The 15279-nt window shown below is 43.1% G+C and overlaps 1 protein-coding gene across 1 annotated transcript in view; it reads left to right on the top strand.

Annotated features, from left to right (window-relative positions):
* The window catches only part of LOC145396089 (protein O-mannosyl-transferase TMTC1-like), a 122444-nt gene extending 108131 nt beyond the window's left edge, over positions 1–14313 (top strand). Inside the window, exons 14-17 of the mRNA XM_080269555.1 lie at positions 1184–1328; positions 10681–10941; positions 12558–12635; positions 14131–14313. Coding sequence (XP_080125681.1) covers positions 1184–1328; positions 10681–10941; positions 12558–12635; positions 14131–14313 — 667 coding nt within the window. The remainder of the gene's footprint in view (positions 1–1183; positions 1329–10680; positions 10942–12557; positions 12636–14130) is intronic.
* The last annotated feature ends 966 nt before the right edge of the window (positions 14314–15279 follow it).

The raw sequence follows: 15279 nt of genomic DNA, 5'->3' as shown, positions 1-15279 counted from the left end.
TATTGTTATTATTATTATTATTATTATTATTATTATTATTATTATTATTATTATTATTATTATTATCATTATTATTACTATTATTATTATCATTATTATCATTATTATTATTATTATCATCATCATCATCATCCGGACCTCCTTTCCCACCCTAGGGCAAGGTGAGGCGTAGCAATGTCCAGACAGCCAAAGTTTGACTAATTCAATGGGCCACACTTCCATTCACTCATCATTCAAGCCCTCGAAATCCTGGCTCCATCAGATTGGCTAAAAATTTCACTACGTTCTGTAGATTCACACTTTATTATTATTATTATTATTATTATTATTCCGTTACCAGACGATTTTATTCAGCTTGGGAGAGTGCCCTTGTGGAGTAAGGAAAAAAGAGGGATATTTGTAACCCAGCCAGTTCAGAATTTCTCTCTTAAACTGAGAAAAATAGTCGACAGGTAAGAAGATTAAGTTTCAAAAGACGTCACCAAACTTGAGAGGTTAAAGAAAACTAATCCAGCCTATCATAGCCAAAAATAAATGAATAAATACGTAAATATAGATGCTAAGGGGAAATCGGATTCGTAATTAATTTTTGACAAGCATTTATCGATAGCATACGGTGGCGAGATTTTCACCAGTCTGCATCTCACAGTACTGTAAAGAAACTATAGAAAGAGGTAAGGCACGTTCCACATTCCTCACGTCTATAAATCTATTGCCAGACGCCTTAATCCGGTAGGGGGTGGCCGCAAACAAATCTCCTCCATGTCGCCCTGTCCCCCGCCATTTCACTTCCCTGCTCCCAACTCACACCTCCCTCTCTCAGAAATTATCGAAAAAAAATTAGGGAGCTTGCCTTCCCTTGTGCGGTTCAAGGTTAATCCATTCAGGCAGAGGGTGTGTATTTCATTAGTCTTTATTTTTATCCGTATTGCGGGTTATTTAGCTCGGGATATATTTGTCGAATCTGAGGGTCTGTATAAAGACATCATTAACCATTATAACATCAGCGCCTCTCCTATGCCGAATAAAAACGTATGATAATGGCAACAACATACTACAAAACCGCGTCACCTTACGTGGTTAAGCAAACGACCTTGTGTTTCTTCCATTCTTACCTGATCTTCCCTCTCCTTTTACCAGATCTTTCTCCTATTGCCTGACCTTTCTCTCACATCTTCCTCAGGGCCCTGGAGGTGTCGTGGGAGGCTGAGGTTGGTGAGAGTCTGGGTCGGCTGTACCTGAACACTGGACGACTAGAGGACGCTGAGGCCGCCTTCACTAGGGTCCTCTCACTGCACCCACACCGACTCTCGTCCACAGTCTGTCTGGTAGGTAGCACGCTGCACTTGATTATGATGTGAGCTAAAATACATGTGTATATTGATTTATACGTTTCTATAGACCATCCATGTCTGACTGACTGTGTCCCGCTACATATGACCAGATGTCTTTGTTTCTGTGTGGGTTGGTGGTGGGAGGCTGCGACTGTTTGTCTGTATATATACCAAGTATATATATATATATATATATATATATATATATATATATATATATATATATTTATATTTATATATATATATGTATATATATATGTAATTATAAATTTGTATATCTATATATATATATATATATATATATATATATATATATATATACAGTATATAGAGGTATATATATAAATATATATATGTGTGTGTGTGTGTGTGTGTGTGTACAAAGAGAGAGAGAGAGAGCTGGATGAGTCTTTGGAGCGAGGAGGGAAATGTCATCTGGGTGTTATGAGCTGTGCTGGAGGACGCGGGGAGGGGGCGGGGGAGGAGCTGACGCCATCTCCATTGCTAAGGGTTAGCAGTAAATGGCGAAAGTTTAGGAAGGTGCTATCGCTCCTGCCACCGAGGGGGTTCTCCCTTCACGCTAGGGGAAAATTGTATATTGTGTGTGTGTGAGAAGTGTTATGCTTTATGACAGCGAAATTTGGGGAGTAAAGGGGGAAGATGTGCGTGCGTTTGAGAGCACAGAGGTGAGGATGACCAAATACATGTGCAGAGCTTTCCTAAATAACAGAACTCGTCTGGGAGTATTGCGAAAGACCAGCTGAAAGGTCGACTAGAAATTAAAGCTTTTGTTGTGATACGTCGTACGTAAAGGGATTTTTTTTTTTTTTTATGAACTTTACTGAGAGAATGGAGGATGAAAATTTGGTTACAAGATATGAGTGAAAATATGAAAGGCGGAACATCAAGAGGGTAGAGCACCTAATAAGACGAGGTTGTGGTTCTTTAAAAAAGGGGGGGGCGGTGCTTCAGGGTTGATTGACTGGACAGAGAGTGTGTACCTCGGCGAACAGCTGTCGGGGATGCAAGTCTGATATATGTAAGAGGGTAAAAAACGACTTTAGAAACGAAACAAAGCGAAATGAATCTGTCTATTTATCCAATTATCTGTCTGCCTGCCTGTCTGCCTGTCTGCCATCTATCTATCTGTCAATCAGTCTATATATTATCTATCTATCTTTATCCATAGCCAGACGCCTTAAATCCGTAAAGGGTGGCCACTAACAAATCGCCTTCATGTCATTCTATCCAACTTCTCAGTATTTCATTCAGTGAGCAACATCATGAAATAAGAAATTCCAAGCAGTTAGAAGCCATCCAGAGTGCCCAGTAAGAAATGAGGCATAGAGAGGTGGCCTGCAGTCCTAACGGACCCAGGTTCGAATCCCGGCTGGGGCAGGGAACAGGTTAAGGATTTGAATTTCATTGAATCAGGCTTTACTGATCTACCAGAAGACCCGCCGACATGTCGTAAAAATACCCCCGCTAATACCAATACACCAGTCCTGTATGAGACAGCCCTAGCATGTATTCAATATGGACGGTGGGTGTTAGCGCCGAAGTGGTGACATGTAGAGGTGTATGCTATGTAGGAGGGCTGCTGGGCCTTGATAGCAGGCTGTGAAGCCTATGCCCAGAGTCGGACACATAAAATATATATATATATATATATATATATATATATATATATATATATATATATATATATATATATATATATATATATATATTCATGTACCCCTTTCATCGTTCATAATTTTCAGCTCCGTCCAACAGGAAAGCTAATGTACACAGGCGACTCATCTTTATTAAGTTATTCCCGCAACAGATGTGGGACAAAACTACTCCATTGTCAGAGGGTAAAAAAGAGATTCCACATTTGTCAAGTGTTTATCTGTAGGGTACTTAGGTCTTTCAACTACAAGTTACATATTTTTTTTATCCTCTTGTACTATCACGATCCCTGGTTTCTTTACTCCCCTGATCAGAAGGAAGTGGAGGGCAAGGTTGGAGAAAAGCTACGGGAACAGAAATTGTCTTCTCATCACGCACACACTCACACTTAAATACACACTACTGAAACGCCAGCATTCTTTAGCCTGGCGCTACATTATTATTACGGTATTATTATTATTATTATTATTATCATTATACCTCATTTCGCCAAAAAATTATATATTTCATAAAATGCCATGATCTCTTGTATTTTATTGAGTGTGCATCATTCTTTTCTCGACATACTTTGCATCTATCTATCTATCTTCTTTAGCCAGACGCCTTAATCCCGTAAATGGTGTCCATAAACAAATCACCTCCATGTCGTTCCGTCTCCCTGCCATTTTGATGCCCTCCTCCCACGTTACATCCCCCCTCTCTCATATCTCTCCACTCTATTCCTCCATCTCATCCTCAGTCTCCCCCTCTCGCTCCCCCTCTCCACCTCACATACACTTTCCTCGTAAGTCTCTCACTATCCATTTTCTCCACATGGCTAAACCACCTTAGTGTATTTCCCCTAACGCTTTCTATCACATCCAGATCCACAGCACAACGCTCCTTCATTACCTCATTTGTCAGTCTGTCTCTCCATGTAACTCCTCCTCCTCCTCCTCTCAGATAACTCATTTCCACTGCTTTCACTCCTGACTTATGTCCTTCCAACAAGGTCCAAGCTTCAATTCCATATATTAGGGTTATTTTCACAATACTATCATTCAGCGACTATTTCTTTTACTTCCTGTTCACTTACTTATTTTTTATCACTGCATTCAGTGAACCAACAGCCTTTCTTCCCTGATGTACCCTTTCAAGCACTTCATCCTCCAAACTTCTATCCTTACTCATCACACTACCCAAGCACTTAACTGCACTCACAGTTTCCATCTCACTATCCAGTCTCACCATGAATTCAGTGACTTCGTATCTCTCAAAGACCATAACTTTACTCTTCACTACATTCACCTTTAGATTCCGTTTCTTACACACTCTCCCAGTCTCATTCACCAGACCCCGCAGTCCCCTTTCGTCTTCACTTAGCAGTACAGTAACGTCTGCAAACCACTGTACAGGAAGTTTCCACACGCTGCCCCCTCTCATTAGGGCCACTCCAACATCCATTGCCCCATCTTGTATCTCTTTTATAACCCCATCCATATACAGACTGAACAATTATGGAGACATGACACATCCCTGTTTCAATCCAACATTCAGACAGAAAAATTCACTCAGTTCACTATCCACAAGCACTGCAGCCTCATACATACTCTGCACGACATTCAGCTTCTCGTTTACTCCATATATTTTCCACATTCCTTGTCTATCCACTCTGTCACATGCTTCCTCCAAATCAATAACATAAAAAAAAGGTTATCAGGGTGTCAAGTGCAGAACAAATCGCTATGAAAATGGTGCTCCGAGATCTCCAAAGCTAATTAAAATACAATCCTATATTCCAAAACAAACGTTCCCTCTCACCCCATACCGAAATCACTCCTGGCCTTTCCTCTCACGCAGCTCAGTCTACCCTCACGTCTTATTCTTCTGGTGTGGTTAGTGGGAAGAGAAATTTGATCAAGAAGGCATAGTGGATGAAGCAGAAAATAGTGATGGAATGTTGGTTTATGTAGTAGGATGCATGATGGTGGTGGTGGTGAGGTGAAGTTAATATTTTACTTCTGCACAAACACACACACACTCTCTCTCTCTCTCTCTCTCTCTCTCTCTCTCTCTCTCTCTCTCTCTCTCTCTCTCTCTCTCTCTCTCTCTCTCTCTCTATCTATCTATCTATCTATCTATCTATCTATCTATATATCTATCGGTCTCCTAGTCTTTACTCCCTTCCTCCTCCTTCCGAATACTTCCTTCCTCCCTGCGACACTCCTCCTTTCCCTGCATTGCTTCCTTCTCCCTTTCCCACCTCCTTCTCCTCACCATCACTCCCTCCCTTTCCCCTTCATCTCCTCGCTCCCCCACTGCCTCCCTCCCTACCTCCTTCCTCCCTTCCTGACGCACTTCTTCCTCCTTCCTGCTTCTTCCTTTCTCTCCCCTCCCTCTTCAGTCTCTCCACTTATCCTCCCTCATCGTTCCCTTCCCTCCCACTTCTTCTCCTCCTCATCCCTCCCTCCCATTCCCGTTCATCTCCTCCCTCCTTCTCTCTTCTTCCATACCTTTCCCACTTCTTTCTACTTCCTCCCCCTTCTCCTCCTCCTCCTCCTCCTCCTCCTCCTTCTCTCCCTCCTCCCTCTCCCCTCTGAGCCCTTCCCAGCTGTTGTCATCACGGCTGGACATTGATCGTTGGCTCATCTCACCGCCAAGGAGAAATACACAAAAAAACAGTCAGAAAAAAGCTTGATGGGATAATGGCCGTAGGAGGGAGAAGATGATGGTTTCTGTTTATATCAATGAGTCTCTGAAAACCGTGACATCTCTTCCTAGGCGATTTATTTCATCTAGCACCCCTTAACCCCTTCAAAACGATGTTTTATATTTAACCCCCCCCCTACTTCCAGACGATTTAATTAAGCTGGGGAGGGATTCCTTTCGTAAATGGAGAGGTCTGAAGGTAGCAACACAAATATGATACTAACAGGTTACGTGATAAATTTTCCCTCGGCGATTTTGTCTGCCCAGTACTCCCAAACCCCTTCACCACGATGGCCTGTTGTCTTTTGATCTTGATATCCATAGACTTTTTATATTAATCTGAAGGGAGACTTTTCTTTCTCGGGGAGTTTGAAGATAAGAATTAAATGTGATTGACCTGGTGTTGAAGAAGAGACGTACGATTGTAATACACTGTCCCTAACTCAGTCGTTCTGTTTATATATTCCTGCACTCACACGCACGCACACACACACACACACACACACTTCCACTGTCTCTCACCGCTACCCTTCAACTTCGTCTTTCGCAGTCATTCCGCCAGTCTTGCATCTTCAACCACCTTCACGATACCCTCCTCTTTCCCATTACTATTAACTCTCTTGTACCTTCCATTGGCTACTCTTGAACATGTTTCTTTTCATGGCCTTTTATTCTGGTATTTGAACCCTTAAAGATAACGTACTTTATCTTATTCTCGCTGACGTAAGATGAGTTCATTCAGTTGTGGGAAGACTCTCAGAGCGAGAGAAGTTAGACGTATCCTTCATTAATTCATTCAGTATTGGACGCCTTCCCTAAATGGGTTAAAATAACTTAGAAGTAGAAAGCATAAGCCCTTTGATACCAGTGTTCTTTTAGTCCCAGTTTAGCAGATTTGCACCGCTAACCGCCTAAAGGAGATTTTGTATACGCATACCACTTTACCGGTAAATCCTGGCTTCAGCATAGTAGTACTGGTGGTGGTAGTAGTACTAGTAGTAGTAGTAGTAGTAGTAGTAATTGTTGTTGTTGTTGTTGTAGTCCTAGGTTCATCTGAAATATGAAACCAGTGGACTGCAGGCTGAAGTAACTATCATCCTGCACTCCACCATCCTTTTTGGGGGGATAGGGATGCAAGTGAGCGACGTTTGTTTAACCAGGCAGTTCAGCCGCCTGGTTAAACTCGCGCCACCACATACAGGCGTCCCTCTAGAAGGTAAAGGGTATACTGGCAACTGGAGGCGGTTTCGAATTTCCCCTGTAATTACTAAAGAAAAATATAATGTGATATGCCATTAGCCAGTTAAATATTTCTCGTTGTGGTACCACTGGCCTGTACTCTATTATGGGAAACGTCGTCACACCTCTTCCTTGGCGATTTAGTCTCACCGTAACATTCTTCCGTGTGTTATCTATATCTTTTTAATTTCGACAGGCTTGCATCGGTAACAGAAAGGAGGATGTATGAGGGCACCATGGAAAACAGATCGCTGATGGAGAAGCGATACGTAACCTTCTAAATTATTGTTGTGTGTGTGTGTGTGTGTGTGTGTGTGTGTGTGTGTGTGTGTGTGTGTGTGTGTGTGTGTGTGTGTGTGTGTGTGTGTGTGTGTGTGTGTGTGTGTGTGTGTGTGTGTGTGTGTGTGTGTGTGTGTGTGTGTGTGTGTGTGTGTGTGTGTGTGTGTGTGTGTGTGTGTGTGTGTGTGTGTGTGTGTGTGTGTGTGTGTGTGTGTGTGTGTGTGTGTGTGTGTGTGTGTGTGTGTGTGTGTGTGTGTGTGTGTGTGTGTGTGTGTGTGTGTGTGTGTGTGTGTGTGTGTGTGTGTGTGTGTGTGTGTGTGTGTGTGTGTGTGTGTGTGTGTGTGTGTGTGTGTGTGTGTGTGTGTGTGTGTGTGTGTGTGTGTGTGTGTGTGTGTGTGTGTGTGTGTGTGTGTGTGTGTGTGTGTGTGTGTGTGTGTGTGTGTGTGTGTGTGTGTGTGTGTGTGTGTGTGTGTGTGTGTGTGTGTGTGTGTGTGTGTGTGTGTGTGTGTGTGTGTGTGTGTGTGTGTGTGTGTGTGTGTGTGTGTGTGTGTGTGTGTGTGTGTGTGTGTGTGTGTGTGTGTGTGTGTGTGTGTGTGTGTGTGTGTGTGTGTGTGTGTGTGTGTGTGTGTGTGTGTGTGTGTGTGTGTGTGTGTGTGTGTGTGTGTGTGTGTGTGTGTGTGTGTGTGTGTGTGTGTGTGTGTGTGTGTGTGTGTGTGTGTGTGTGTGTGTGTGTGTGTGTGTGTGTGTGTGTGTGTGTGTGTGTGTGTGTGTGTGTGTGTGTGTGTGTGTGTGTGTGTGTGTGTGTGTGTGTGTGTGTGTGTGTGTGTGTGTGTGTGTGTGTGTGTGTGTGTGTGTGTGTGTGTGTGTGTGTGTGTGAGTGCCGTCCTACTTCGCCTCGCCACTTTCTTCCCCACATCATCTCGATCATTTCCGTCTCCCCTTCCTGCTTCCTTCTTGCGTCACGTCATCTCTATTTATCTTTCTCCTATCTCCCCCATCTTCCTCCTTCCGGCTTGCATCTCCAACCTTCGTCTTTTAATTCCTTAGTCGATCCTCTCCCTATCCCCTGTCTGGATCACATTATGTATATTTGATCCTCTTCGAATCCTCTTCCTGCGTCCTTGATCCTCCTGCCTCTAAACCTCTCCTCAGTCCTCATCCTCTCCCCTTCCTCCTTCCTCTTCCTCTCCTCCTCTTCCTTCCTCTTTCTTTCCCCCTCCTCCTTCCTCTTCTTCTCCTCCTCCTCCTTCCTTTTCCTTTCCCCCTTCTCCTTCCTCTTCCTCACCCCTCTACTCCATCATTCCTGGGGGCTCCAACCTTTGTCATTTAACTCCACACTTGATCCTCTCCTTCGCATCACTTCTACTCTATCTCTGTTCATCTTCCTATCCCCCTCCTGCTTCCTAGATCCTCTTTTTTCCAAACCCTCCTTGATCCTCTTCCTCTCCCCTCTTGAGTCATTTTTGCGTCACATCATCTCTGTTCGATCCTTTTCCTGTCCTCTTCTCGATCGTCTTCCTACTGTATTCCTTTCCCGGGTTACATTATCTCAATTCAGTTTTCTTCCTATCCCTTACTCGATCATCTTCCCATCCATATCCTACGTCACATCATCTTTATTCATGCCATTTCCCATCCCTTTTTTGGATTCTCTTTTTCTCCATTTCATACGTCTCATCATTTTTATTCGATCCTCTTTCTATCCCGTTCTCGATCCTCTTCCCCTTCTCTTTCTAGCGTCACATTATCTCTCTTCGATCCTCATTCTCTCAGTTTCCTTCTTTCCTTACTTCTCTCTCTCGCCGCCAAACTTTGCCATACAATTCTCTATTCGATCCTTTTCCTGCGCCTATTCAATCGCCTTCCTATCCCCTCCTCTTCCTTTCTGGATCCCCCTTCCTCTTTCGCCTCTTCCTCCTCCTTCCTTCCCGCGTCTCCAAACTTTGTCATTTAATTCGGGCCTTCATGTTTGTTAATCTGCGTCCATTGTGCCACGCTCGGCTGCTCCCACACTCCCTCAACTCCTGACAAAAGCCTTCTCCACCATTAATCCCACACACCTACATCTTTGTGGAGGCTTCACTGCTCGCCTTTTGTGTCCCCCCATTTCTTTATATCTCCCTCCTGCTGCTGCTGCTGTTCTTTGGGTAAGCAAAAATTAATAAGTCTGTGGGAAGGTACTCGTATATATGTTTTCCTTCTGTTCTAGGGATTTGCATTATGTCAGGCCGTCATATCACATGCTTAATCTGACTTAGGTGCCGTCCCATTCAAATGTGTGAACTGTAATTAAGACATGAACTGCGGAAGCCTTTTGACTTGTATAATTCTTTCGTGATGCATATGTCGCAGAGAGAAGATTCGAGCCCCAGGCGTGGCGAACATTTAAAGTGGTGTTGGTAGCATGTTCTTTCATATGCTTACTTATGTTCCCACCCTCTTGGTTCTACCGATGACATACGAAGACTCTGACACACACAAACCTAGCCATAACAAACCTTCGACTTAATATGTCACTCTTCTTACAGGCTCCCTTTTTCAATACGTAACTCTCAAACATGGAGGAAGGGTTCATTCTATCACTTACCCTCCACGGATAAGTTTCTGGCCTGCTGTGTACCTAATAGTGACTGATACTGATACAGATGCAGAATTAAGTTAACACAATAAAGAGAAGGCAATATACCTGCCCTGAAATGTGACAGTCGGGTAATCAGAAAATGAGCTCAATGTATCCACGTGCTAAATTCTCGTATGTCATAACAATAGCCAAGAAATAAATTAAGGGAATGTGGTGTATTAATAAACCGGTAAGAAGGGAGTACATAAAATTTCTTGACTAATTCCTTGGCTGTATACGAAATCTACATTTTTTTTTTTTTTCTGACCAACACCAAACCGTTTTATTAACCTCCGCAATACCCATCCCATCGAAAGTATTCACTCCGCTAAGAAGCTGGTAGAAGAAGTTATCAATTTATTTTAGCAGAGATGTGAAAAGCGTCATGAAATTATACATCATATTTTCAGTACTTAGACGCTATGTTATATTGACAGATTAAAATTATTACTGTTTCTCCCCTTCATTAGTGGACACCATTTACCAGCATCACGCCTACGTCCCTGATATATTTTCCATTACTTGCTAGGTATTTCCCTCCACCATATTCTGTATAATCGTCTCTTAGTAGCCACATTAAACTTCTAATATTGACCATTTCAAGGAGAGTGTTAGGAAAAAAAAATGTAAATGTTTAGATAGGGTCATCAGTGAAGTGTTTTTCTACCAGCAGTAAAAAGCGGTGTTACAGGCGTTTTACCTTATTTCCTTTGCCAACTGGTGTACTGCCACGGAAACATTGGTATGATGACTGACGTGTGTGTGTGTGTGTGTGTGTGTGTGTGTGTGTGTGTGTGTGTGTGTGTGTGTGTGTAGATTATAAAGACCACTGCCATACACACACAGGCTCGGGTGCGTCTACAACAGCGGAGTTACAGCGAGAGTGAGGAGCTACTACAGGAAGTGTTAGCCCAGGACCCTTCCCACCCCGAAGCCCTCCTCCACCTCTCACTCCTCTACACCCTCACCAACCACACCCACACCGCCCTCACACTCGCCCACCGCGCCGCCCACAACTGCTCCACCCCGCCCACCCTCTGCGCACGCCTACACACCCACTACGGAGACCTGCTCAACGATAGACACAATACTGAAGGAGCTGCGCAGGTGAGTATGGACGTTAATGTGACAAAGTTCACTAACCCTTTTCAGGTGGATTTAACTAGTAACCAAGGAGATCCATTTCCCCCCTCATGTCAAAGACTCAACAAATTACATGTAACCACGACATGGCACTCAAGTTGTGGGTGTGGCTCGGTTACGCCAGATAAAAACGAACGGACTGTAGGAGTAAGTGATGGTTGTTGAGAGAGAAGGTGACAGTAGTGTGCTGTACTGAACTGTTCAAAGATAAACTGCCGAGCGATGAATACAATCCGGAAAGAGCAGCCTTGATACATGTGAATGGTAATGAAGGTAACAGTAAAGGGAAAGTTGTTGAGAGAGCGAGAGAGAGAAAGAGAGAGAGAGAGAGAGAGAGAGAGAGAGAGAGAGAGAGTGAGAGAGAGAGAGAGAGAGATTGATTTGTAGGGTCGTTTTCCCTCCGGTATGGTAGGCTTTTTTGCATCTTATCCTCAGTAATTTATCCGCCATATCACAGCTCAGTAGTCTCATGTGTTACTTAAAGTACTGTTATATAATTATTTAGATGAATTTCGCTTACCTGAATTTTACCTAATAATATGAAATAAATAACAGATATGGAATACTTGTTTGAACGGTTCCTATGGAGAATACGAGTTAGAGTGTCTTATGCTGGACTGGAGGAAGAGTTTATCTTGGTGCAGTGATGGAAAAGAAAGGTAAATGTGGAAAGGAAGCGAAGTGTAGAGTGGCCCAAGGAAGTGAGCGGAAGGTGCCATAGAGGCACTGATAAGGAATTGAGAACTAGGAGTAGAGGCTGTAAGACGAATGTACTGGTAAATCTACGTTTAATTGTGGTGTTGTTGGGAGAATTGCTTTTTTCCCTACACCTCGAATGGGGGAAATCAATGAACTTCTGTGCATTTAAGTAAAACCATGAACTTTTCTGCACTTACGTAAAACTTTGAACTCCTCTGCACTTAAGTAAAGCTATGAACTTCTGTGCACTTACGTAAAACTATGAACTTCTCTGCACTTATGCATATCTGTGAACTTCTTTGCACTTGAGTATATCCATGGACTTCTTGCACCTACGTGCTTCTGTGAGATTTGCTCTTACGTAAATCTCAGGCTTTACATATGCTGCACAATGGCCAACACTTACAACGGGTACAGTGGCTGACGCTTTCGAGTAGGTGTTGTTCTAGTGTGTTTGTTTATATTGCAGTTTCAGGGTATAAAATGAACTAGCAAAACTCGGTCACAAGTATCATATCACGGTATACAAGACTCCTGCTATATATGTGTTGGCTATTGTATGATATATGTGCCTACTTATATGATCTGTAGTACCATATGCTTGTAATATACTTACACTGGCGTGTGATGATAGTGCTGATGTGGGTAGCTATGATAGAATTTGGTCCAGGCGAACAATGCAAATGAAATGGAGACGCTCTTGATAGTGATGAGGAGGCTTTTTAATGCTGAGAAAGAGGGAGGGAGGCCCTTCCATTTCCTAAAATCAGAGCAATGGGGTTTATTAGGCTCCAGTATCTTTCTGTGACCTGATTTTATATCGTCTGTTATTTGCCGAAAGAAACTACAACAACAGTTTTAATTACTATATTTTTTTTCAGAGTTATCAACTTGCAGTGGAGCTTGAACCCACCCTCACCCACGCACACGTCAACCTTGGAGCCCTCTACCACACCATGGTCAGTGTCTCCTTTATTTCATTATATTCTGGTTACCTCTGGACGATTTTATTCAGCTCCAGAAGGACTCCTCTGACTGGTTTCTGGACATAGAAAGGTCACTTGCACTTTTTCCTCACCACAGTAATTTTATACATGTGTCTGGTTAACCACGGCAACCCAAGGAAGTCATATTTCATTCTTTTCTTAGGGGACCCCTCTGGTAGTCCATCCATCCATCCATCATCCAATCCTACATTGTCCCATGGGGAGCGTAGGAGCCTGGGGCTAGGCAGTTGGTCGCGACATTTAAGATGAGAGTGACCAGCCTTACTCAACCCTCAGTGGCATTACATGAGCAATCAACCCCAACCACCCCTTGGATATAAACCTTCACCAGCTTAGTAAAGGGGTTAATAATGGCTGTATCTGGCCCCTCCAGTTCGAAAACCCTCTCACGAACTAAATAAAATCGTCATAAGCAAAGAATAAAGCAAATAATCTCAGTCTGGGGGTATCATTATTCTTATGTTTGTTGTTAGTGTTGGGCATATGCTGCTCGCTAGTCCTTTTTTCCCAGTAGTTTATTTCTGTGTAAGGCTGGTTGATTGTCTGTTGTTCAATATTTAGCAGAAAAAGATCTCTAGCACTTCTACCGCTCCAGTTTCTTTCTATTTATGGATGATTAGTGATTTTAATTAGATATTGGGCATAGAAAGCTCACTAGTGCCTATACAATACCGGTTTCTTTCTTGGTATGGCTGTTTACTTAGACATTGAGCATAGGAAGCTGTCAAGCATTTCTTCCCTGCCATTATATTCCTGTGATTGGACAAGAATCAGATACAGAGTCAGTGTTTATTAGGCCACACGCGAAAGCCAGGTCTAGTCACAGTAGGGGTTCCAACCAAGAAGTAACATTATAAATAGCTGTATAGTGTCAGAGGTAGATGTCACAGGAATAATGCTAGCGTATATATAGAGTAAAATAAGTTACAGAAAACCAGGTATAGAGAAAGGCCTTAATAGACAGTCAGATATATACTCGTACAGTCATTTATAGAGACAGGCACAATGTTCTACAGGTCTTTCCCTTTAAGTTGGCCCAGATTTTCGTCCTTTTGTAGCTTATTTTACGTAGCTCAGTGGCAAAAACGTCCACGTAAATAACCCATTACGACATGTGGAAATGTTGGATGGGAGAGAGACATAGGCTAAAGCTTGGATTCTTTATTTTTTCTTACTTTTGAACCCACCTCCAGCGTAACCCAAAACGTAAGAGCAAAGAAAGAATTCCAGCCCTAACCTGTGTCTCTCTCACCCAACAGAAACGACAATCCTCTCCACAGTACTTCTTCATGACCAGCACAATAATCCAGTGTTAATCTGTTGTTAGAACTCAATATTCATGGTGAAATTTTGTCAGTTTTAGGCCAAGTTAGAGTAAAAAGAGTATAGCACAAGTGTTGTCAGTTACGGAGCCACAGATAACACACTAAGGCACGTCCGTTGGCAGGGTGACTATGGAAGGGCATGGAGACATTACCTGACGGCGCACGGCCAGGAACCCGCCAACACCCTACTGCTGGAGAACATGGAGAAGCTTAGGAGGGTCCAGCACCTCCACCTCCAGCCTCCCGAGCCTCCGCCCCTGCCCCCTCGCTGCCTCCACCTCGCCTCGCCAGCACACCACCCCTAAAGGAATAGTACAACAACTCTGTCCATCGCCCTCCTCATCCAGATAGAACTAGGTGAGACAAGGATGCCTATATATGTCCGTAGATAGATAGACAGACAGATAGATAGATAGATATATAGTCAGATAGATTGTCTGAATGACTGATTGTTTGGTTGGTTGGTTGGTTGATTAGTAGGTATACAGTATAGATAATGCATGACAAAGGCTGCGCTGCTTTTCCAATTTGGCAGTAAAGGGAATAGTCTCCACCGCACATGTGATTTGGATTATTTAATAATAAAAAAAAAAAAAACAGTACTTTTAGGACTGGAACTAAGAACTCTGAGGGTATAGATGATGAGTGGATGGATTTATGGCTCTTTTCACCGGAGAATTTTATGTTTTTTTCCTTACGATATTCATTTTACTCTTGAATCGTACACAGCCAAAGTATTAATGGGATGTTGACATAGGATGGATCGGAGAGAGAGACGCCTTCTCGTGGTGGCACTGATATAACCAGGGGATTTCACTGCCTGGTTATACAAATGTCCTTCATCTCCCTCTCTATTCCCCTAAAGAAGGATGGGGAACTGCTGGAGAAAGACAACTTCAGTCTGCAGTCCACTGGGTTTACATTACAAACAAACTGGAGCAACAACAACTACTAAGAGATACGATGGTGACGATGATTTTTTTTTCCTATGCACTTCATGCTCCTTTGTCCAGCGAATGAGCGAGTGAGTGAGCGAGTGGGTAGGTGAGTGAGTGACAGTGAACGGTACTATAGGTGGGAGTGTAATGATGGCTCCATTTATACCTACTTATCCTGGACACACAGTCGACAGCAAATCAGTCTCTCATATTACGTCTCTCACACTCATACAACTTTACGCACCATCACAATATTTAACACCTTTTACTACTTTCCATTTTCCAGCAAGGCCTCTTAAACCATAACACTGTTCCTTTCAGTGCCTATAGTTC

Source organism: Coenobita brevimanus, chromosome 34 (assembly GCF_032717465.1).
Source record: "Coenobita brevimanus isolate Jiangsu-jjx chromosome 34, ASM3271746v2, whole genome shotgun sequence".
NCBI classification, from domain to species: domain Eukaryota; kingdom Metazoa; phylum Arthropoda; class Malacostraca; order Decapoda; family Coenobitidae; genus Coenobita; species Coenobita brevimanus.
Note: the sequence above shows the minus strand (reverse complement) of the source record. Positions and strands in the feature narration are given on the sequence as shown.